General features: G+C 38.9%; 1 protein-coding gene across 1 annotated transcript; it reads left to right on the top strand.

The window, feature by feature from the left end:
- Window positions 1-543: 543 nt before the first annotated feature.
- On the top strand, window positions 544-8,612 carry LOC131958512 (uncharacterized protein C20orf85 homolog; the record flags this gene model as incomplete). The annotated part of the gene is made up of 3 exons (XM_059323599.1): window positions 544-625; window positions 1,006-1,115; window positions 7,670-8,612. Coding segments are annotated over 3 exons (361 nt in total), but the record flags the coding sequence as incomplete, so codon positions are not given.
- Between the last annotated feature and the right edge of the window lie 682 nt (window positions 8,613-9,294).

The following is a 9,294-nucleotide window of genomic DNA, read 5'->3' as shown; positions in this document are numbered from 1 at the left end:
ATCCCGCTCATCTGCCCCGTTCCCAAACGGGTTGATTCGATTTGGGGATGTTTCCATACCCGGCCGGGCTAAGCTCGTTGCGTCTGCTTGAATTAAAACGTACAACTCTGCCGCTTTAGCTAGACGAAGCAGACACGACGTGGTCTAGGTTTCAGAAGAAAATCACAGCAATTCGACGGACATCACGCGCAACCAGGATCGGATCTCGATGGGACGGAGAATTTTAGAACGCGGAACCACTAACGTCAATACTGAAATCGAAACTTGGCATTATCCTATCAGTGAATTGCTTTGTTTTGATTTAATTAACCACTAATACAAAAAAAAACCAGAAATCATGAAACTGTTACAAGGATGATTAATCGTTGATATTTCACTTCCTGATAGTGTAGTAATAGCACTCCAAAGGCGTCGGGACAAAAAGGACTACTCACACATACATAGACAAAGATTCGCATCCGTTCACGCTCAATATATAGTTATATATATATATATATATATATATATATATATATATATATACCAGTTTTAATTTTATTACAGGAAGGATCACGTGGGTCACGAGCATATTGCGACAAGGTCATGGCCGGAGCACTGGAGCTTTTTGACCAAAAGCTTTGATGACGTAAGTAACACTCCTAAACATACTCCCCCGTCTCAATTTATACTAAAGAACTCCTACTTAAACCAATTCATATTGTTGTTTTTTTAATTAAGGTTTTCTGGAGATAAAATATTTAATTAAATGGTTTTTAAAAAGCTATTTTAAAAATATTTTGTTTTGCATGCGCATCGTGTGTGTCGTAACGATCAGTAAAACCTAAATCAAAACATTTTTTGAAATTGTAAAAGGGCCATTTTTATTCCACACGCGTAAGCGATGTTTTTTTTTCTAAATGAAGAAGACTGTATCAACCATACACAACTTTACATGATGTCTGACCTTTATTTCTACTTTAATGGAAAGAAAACCAACAAAACTTGTTGAAATTTTTACTTCCACAGTTGGTGCGAGACGATTTCCCCAACAGGAGTCATGACAGGACGAAGAAAGACGCCGCTAAGAACGCCATGAAGAGTCTCATCGAGGTGCGTCCTGTGACGCCAGTTGAAAAGTAGGTGAAGTAGATCTAGGCTGAAAACAGTTGAATTAATCAGTATAGTATAGTACAGTATAGTTCAGTGGCGGAACTAGAAAAAATGGGCCACCCCGCAAAAGAAAAATGTGGGCCCCATATATATATATATATATATATATATATATATATATATATATATATATATATATATATATATATATATATATATATATATATATATATATATATATATAATGGGATCCTATATACGAAAATACGAAATACGTACATAGAATACTCAATACGTGCTTGACCGAAATTCGAAAAATAGTAAAAATTCTTAGTTTTTATTTTAAATTAAAATATGTTAAAACAAAACATAATTTGTGTGTGTGCTTTTGGCCTGCTTTGAAATTCTCTGTTTTAATGTCTGACATAGTGCTTCCTAATACACAAGTCGGTCAAAAGAATATGAAGCAGAAAAGCTTTGTATGTGTAATGGTTTCTCGCCTTATGATTATTTTTTTTTTGTATTTATATTATTAGTTTTTAATACATTTCCTTTTTATACTATGTCATTTTTATTATGTGTTTAAAAAAATAATAATAAAGAGAAGTAATTGCTTTCTAATTTGTTTAGTGCAAATCTATTAAAAATTTCTTAAGAGCACACATATTTGACTATTTAAAAAAGGGAAATAAGTCATGGGAGTGGTTAGAACGTTTGCCTATCTTTCACATTACAACTCATGTAGCCTATATATTTTTTTCCTTTACGAAATAGCATGTGTTAGCTACTGTATAACATCACTACTGTATTATAGATCTGTTTTGTTTTTACTAGAAAATTATTTTTTTACTATAAAAAAGTTATTATGGTCAGCTCTGGGCCCCTAAACGGCCTGGGCCCCCCAGCATTGCGGGGTCTGGCGGCACTGTAGTTCCGCCCCTGGTATAGTTAAAGTGATCCGCGTTTAGAAATCATACCAGTGGCGTAGCTAGGAGAGGGCGGATGGAAATCAATAGATGGATATGCATCAAACGTCTGTAAAACTGCACCTGAAAGATTTAAACAATGTGTACACAATTAATTTGCACTAAACTAATGTATGCTATTAACTAAAATCTACAAGTGGAACAACTTCTGCCTTGTAGTTTGTTCTTGGATGGATAAAAACTATGGAAGCAAATCTAAAACAGAAAGGCCGGCTGGAATCGGGGTCAACGACCTATGTGGTGAATAACATTTTGAAACGTAATCCTTATCGTGTAGGAGGAATTACCGTCCAACATTACGAGTAAGAACGAAGAAAAAAATAATATACAAATAATGTCATAACTCAAAAAATATTTTTTGCACAATCTTTCAGCCAGTGTTGAGCTACAGTTATGGATATTATAATCCTCATATCATGTTAGTGCTTTGTGGTGATCAGACTGTTCGATGTGACGTGACGTCTTTTGGTTCAGCCCGTATGTACTTGACGTCCGCTCAGTTGACCCTATACGGGTCTGCTTGAGTTTCATAAATCACGTGGCCCTTGTTTGACGTCAACTGTACCCCCCCCCCCCCCCCCACACACACACACAGGCATGGTTCGGCATTTTTAAAGAATGAAAGCTAATTATCGCAGGTGAAGTAGAGTTCAACTGTACATGTATCCTACTTTAGGTAGTGGCAACGTTACCCCAAGCGCTCTACGCCGTCCCCACCACTTCAAAAATTTGAGTGGTAGAGCGCCCGACTGCTAGCACGAAGGTCTCGAGTTCGGATCTCGGTCCGAATTGTGAAACGTCCCTGTGTCTACCCAGCTGTAATGGGTTCCTGAATCACGTTAGGAAAAATAAAGGCGGCTGGACATAGTGCTGACCACATCATCCCTTCATATGCCGAGGTAAAGAAACACACTAACTCTACTTCATCTGCCCTATGGTCTGATAGAAAAACTCCCCCTTTTTTACCCCTTCTACGTTGGGTGTAGACGATCCAAGCAGTCGAACTCGAGACTTTCGAGTTAGATATTATCTAATCTATCATCTACCACACTACGTCATGGAAAACAAAAACAGAAAAAATTCTTTAAAAAAAAACTTAACCACCATCTCAAGGAGAAGGAGAAGAACATATTAAAACAACAATTACCCCGCGACGTTGGCCATTATCTAATCTAAACAGTTTCTTCGTCTGTCTCATTGAAACATACATTTTTATCTACCGTCTGCTTTTTTAAGGGTTCCTCATTATCTTTTTCCATTCTTGCTCAAGACACATGGGGCAGATGAAGTAGAGTTCGTCTGCTTCAGAGAGCTCGGCATATGAAGGGATACACATGGGGCAGATGAAGTAGAGTTCGTCTGTTTCAGAGATCTCGGCTTATGAAGGAACAGTGTGGTCAGCACTATGATCAGTCGTATTACTTTCCCTAACGTAAGTTAGGTACCCATCAGAGCTGAGTGGACTCAGGGACGTTCTACGGACTGAAAACACGACAATTTCGGGTTCGCAGTCTAGCGCTCTACCGCTAGGCCGCGTCGTCCCATTTTTAAAAGGTTATTGACGTAAAATGAATTAATTTTAATTGGAAGAAAATTCACTCTTCAAATATTAAAATTAAGTTCTTTTTAAACCCAGGTATGAAAAATATTCCTTTGGAGTTAATCGGCGTGAGGTTAGTTGTAGATGTGGTGGTGGTTGTGTTGGGGAAGGGTGGGGGTTAACGTTACGGCTACGCTTATTTACTTAGGAAAAAAAAAGAACCAAAAATTGTGTCAGCTAAGAGCTTCTCGACATGTCTTCGTCAGAGAAATTTTTTTTTTATAACGTGGAAAAATTATCTTCCTTTATTATCAGGCTGATGACGTCGTCTATCCACATGTGAGCCGTATCGATTTGAACTCAGCGCCACACCCCCAAAGGGACACAATCGGAATTAAATCGGTTTCAGAATCATCTCCCTTAACCGACGAATACAGAAGATATTATAGCGGGGAAATGGAACGCCGGTTCCGCTAACTTCATCATCGGGTCGGAAAAAATATCGCGTGGGCTTCTCGCTCCGTCCGGAAAATTTCAGTTCACTTCAAAGACACGGAACTTGAAACGACCGTTTCCAACTTAAAAATGCACCGCAGAAAGACTCAAATGCAAGAGCAAAGAGAAACAGAGAAATATGTTGCGGAGAATTTAGTTTGAGAATGTTCAGCGGAAATTCTCTTTATCGGAAAGCTTTGAGCTCGGAAACGTAATTCAACAACAACGCTGTGAAATATTTTTTTATATAGGATATCTAGGCAGGTACGAATCGTATTTGGCAGACTCATTTTAGAATACCATATATATATATATATATATATATATATATATATATATATATATATATATATATATATATATATATATATATATATATATATATATATATATATATATATATATATATAAAGACACAGAAACACAGATCACGCAGAGACACAAAGACAAACGAACACACATACGCACAGCCCACACACAAATACACACACACTAAGGAAAGAAAATACTCACACACAAACCCACCCATTTGCACGCCAGACAGATACACACCCACACTCAAAACTCAGCCCAGACAAACTCTCATACTAACACATGCACACACACACACACACACCCTCACACAAACACAGCTGGGACAAACACACATATAAAAGCAGCCACACACATACACCATCACACAAATACACACAGTAATGCACCAGGCTAACACATTTACACACACAGCCACACCCATACACGCTCACACAAACACATGCAGTAATACACCAGTTACACATACACACTAATACACTTACACCCTCTCACACATTTTCACACAAACACAGCCCAGACAAGCACATACACATACACCCTCACACAAACACACAGTAATACACAAGACAGACATACACATCAAAAAACCACACACACATACAGCCAAGACAAACCACACACACACCCTCAAACACACCCCACACACAAACACACTGCAAATCACCAAACAGACAGACAAACACACACACACATCCTCACACACATACACACAGCCCAGACAAACCCACACACACACCCTCACACACATACACACATACACACAACCCAGACAAACCCACACACACACCCTCACACACATACACACAGCCCAGACAAACCTACACACACACCCACACACACACACACTCACACACAAACACACTGTAATACACCAGACAGACAAACACACACACACACCCTCACACACATACACACAGCCCAGACAAACACTCACACACACCCACACACACACCCTCACACAACCCAGACCAACACACACACAAGCTGACCACCCCCGGGTCGACTAAGCCAACGTCCGCTGCTCACCACCGCACGTGCAGACGGCCTACATCTGCTGCGAGTAAACACTCATCTCCCCAGGTCAGCCTGACCTACCTCAGTCAGGTCACGCGACTGATAACGGTTTTTTTTTACCGGCCATTTTGTTGAGATCGGTAACGTCATCAGTCGATAACCCCGGCCGGTGATCGATACAGGGATGGCTGACATAGTGGTTGGTTGAGGGAGTGAAGGGGTAGATGGAGGGGGGAGGAGCTGTAAATGTGGGGTGAAGTGAGAGAAGAGGTGGTGGTGGTTAGGCAAGTGTGTGGATGACGGAGGGAGAGGAGGGTAAAGATGTAAGTTGAGTATGGTGAGGGGTAGGGGCTTAGAGTGTGGAGGGTTGATGGGAAACTGTAGTGTAAGAAGTGGGGTGGTTATGGAGAGGGGAGTAAAGTGGTAGTGAGAGGAGTAGACTGGTGTGGGGAGGGGAGGTAAAGTGTGGGGGTGGAGTGAGGGGAAAGGAGGGTGAAGGTGCAGGATGAGTGGAGTGGAGTGGTATGGGGATGGGGGTGGGGGTGGTATGGTAGGGTGTGGAGAGGAAGAGAGGTGAAAATGTACTGAGAGGAGTGGATTGTTGGGTGTGTGGGGGGAGGGGTGATAGGTTGATAGTGTAGTGTATGGAGGATGAAGAGGTAGGGGAGGTGAAGGAGAAAATATACGGAGAGGAGTGGATTCGTTTGGAGGGAGAGGGTAAAGTGTGTGAAGTATAGAGGGGGGGGGGGGTGAGGAGAAGTAGTGGAGTAGTGTAGGGAGGGGGTGAGGGGGGGGGGAGGGGTTGGACGAGTGTTTGGAGGATTGAGGAAAGGTAAGGAGGTTGAAGATCTAGAGCTTCATGGATGAGAGTTGGGGGGGGGGGGGGCACATGTAATAGGGGAGGGGGGGGGGATAATGAAAGAGACAGTAGGTCGGTGTCAGCGACAGACAGTGTTTAATAATAGATCTGCGTACCGTATCAAAGACAATCTACAGCGGGTATATCGGCTCATGCTACCACTTCAACACCACACCGATGGTATTACAGCAACACGTACTGTCACATCTGTCTCGAGATGTGCGTCAGGGTCCGGGGCTTATATATATATATATATATATATATATATATATATATATGTTGTGTGTGTGTGTGTGTGTGTGTGTGTGTGTGTGTGTGTGTGTGTGTGTGTGTCTTTTTGTTTACGGTTACAATGCGCCCTTTTCCCCTTCCCCCCCCCCCCCCACACATGTATGAAAGAAAAATTGCAAGCATCCCGAAAATCCATTTACACTTTGTACTTGCTCCTGCTAAATTCTATTTGTCTCCATTGTGCCCTTTATATGTCCTTATGTTGAGATACAGACACCTTATTCATATGGTGACATATATGGTACTCTAGCCCAGAGACTGACACTTTGAGAACCGTTGGCCTACATTCCCAAACTAGCTATCAATAGATTTTTGTCAGCTAATTTTATTGCGCTGTCAATTTTAATTAATTTATAATGTTATTCAACGCAAAAGTTCATTTTTTGGTTTAAAAGTAGAAATAATTAGTTGTAAATCGTTATGATTGTGGTAATTAATATTATAATTGGTACTGATTTGTATCATTAGAGATTGTCCATAAACAACGTCACACTCATGGGATTGGAGGGAGGGGGTGGTTGGGGTGGGAGAGGGTGGGGATTTTGGCCACGTGCGTCGTGCAAAGCGAAGGAAGTGACGTATTACTTTACAACTGATGTTAATTTGACGTGATACTATACGTTTGAGTAGGTGACGTAACACTTTGTATTTTTTAAGAGTTGACGTAACAGTTTGCTTTTGGGGAGGTTGTGACGTAATACTTTACGTCTGCGGAGGTTATGACTTAACAATTTGTGTTTTTACAAGTAGCTTTTGATCTGAATTTAGTTATTTGTCATATGCAAGTCAATCAATCTTGACACTGATCTGCAAGCATTTTTAGCACTGCATAGTGACAGGCGATATTTTTCAGTTCAAGTAACCCAACTAGAATTTAATCAACACAAATTAGATTTATATTATTTTGCTATTTTTGGATGCAAGCCGACATTAATTTCCAGTTTAAAAAAAATTCAATATAGCTGATGTAATCGATGGATGTTACTTTAATTATAATTTTTTAAATTAACATTGTTTTTTTTTTGTTTTGTTTTTTTAGCTCAATGCACTATTTTCAACAATTCCGTTTCTCCCCCACAGATACCTGAAAGTGCTGCCCTCAACCAAACCAGTTCCTAAAACCACTTCCGGTCAGGTGGGATGGCGATCGACAGACAGGGTTCTGGCCCTTGAAAAATATGGCGGCTACGCTCGCCCCAAAGGAGGATTGGTCAAACAACTCAACTGGCCTAGCGAGGCTGTCAACTAACTGGCTCTATCCTGTACTGTCGAACTGGGAAATACCTACTTATGAAAAACATCCCGATTTGCCGAAATTATTTTTTTTAATTTAAATGCAACATGTTTGCTTTATAGTAAAAAAAAAAATATTGTGTTACTGATTAAGCAAAATTGAATTATATTTCTTAATTCATCTCTGTCATTTCGACTTTTTTAAAAATCCCAGATCGCTGAATTATTTTTGTATTTAAATGTAACATGTCTGCTTTATAGTTAATTAAAAACACTGTATAATTGATAAAAGGGAAATTGAATTATATTTCTTAATTCATCTCTGTCATTTCAACTTTTTAAAAAAAATCCCGAATGGCGAATTATTTGGGTATTTAAATACAACATGTTTGCTTTTATATATAAAAAAAAATATTTTGTAACTGATTAAGCAAAATTGAATTACATTTCTTATATTCGTCGTTGTCATTTCGACAAAACGAAACTTAATTCAATTCTCACAATGATCGCCTTAATCTGGAAATAATTTGTAACCAGATTTTTTACACAACTGTAACTTACTTCCTTCCTTGCCTGTTAGACTTAAACAATTACTCATGTGTAGTTAGAGTTTGAGAAAAAAATAATTATAAAAAAAAAACACTAAATAAAGCACAAATATACGGTTCTGTTTTATACAAGTTTTATTGCATTTGTTATCGAATAGTTTTCGGATATCCAACAATTTTTTTAGAACACTAGCTCTGAAGCTTGTTTTACAATGTCTTGTTAAAGCCTTCAAACTATGATGTTCTATAGAAAACATACTTTTAGCATTGTCCGCCCCCCCCCCCCCCCCCCACGGAAATATCAAGTGCACCCCCTCCCCCCCCCCCCCCCGGAGTAAAAAGTCTGGAAGAAACTGTGTACTAGATATAATGAACTCATAAATATGTCAGTTATAATTCTCCAAGTTATTTAACACTCAAAGATATCTACTTGTAATACAAATTCCTTGTTTATTTTTTACCTGAATAAAAAATAAATTGCCTGTTTTACTTTCTTAAAAACAACTGTATTACATTTTATCTTTTCTTTTAAAGTATAAAACACGAAGGCCAAAAGTCACCAACAAATCACATGCATTTATTTATTCATTAAATTATTTCAACTAAAGATTTAATAAAAAAAACAGTTGACAATTTATTGTTTGATCTTTCATACTCAGCACACCAGCAAGGTAAATTTTACCAGTACGGAAATGTGATCTTCACAAACTATTATACACAAAACTTCCGTGTACTTTCTTTAGCTATAATTGTACAAGACACGTTCCTACTACTATTATATACACAAAACTTCCGTGTACTTTCTTTAGCTATAATTGTACAAGACACGTTCATACTACTATTATATACACAACTTCCGGATACTTTCTTTAGCTCTAACTGTACAACACATGGGCCTACTACTACTATACACAAAACTTCCGG

This window comes from Physella acuta, unplaced genomic scaffold, assembly GCF_028476545.2.
Source record: "Physella acuta isolate Inbredline_101_S28 unplaced genomic scaffold, ASM2847654v3 ptg001331l, whole genome shotgun sequence".
NCBI classification, from domain to species: Eukaryota; Metazoa; Mollusca; class Gastropoda; family Physidae; genus Physella; species Physella acuta.
The sequence above is the reverse complement of the archived record's forward strand: the minus strand, read 5'-3'. Positions and strand labels throughout refer to the sequence as shown.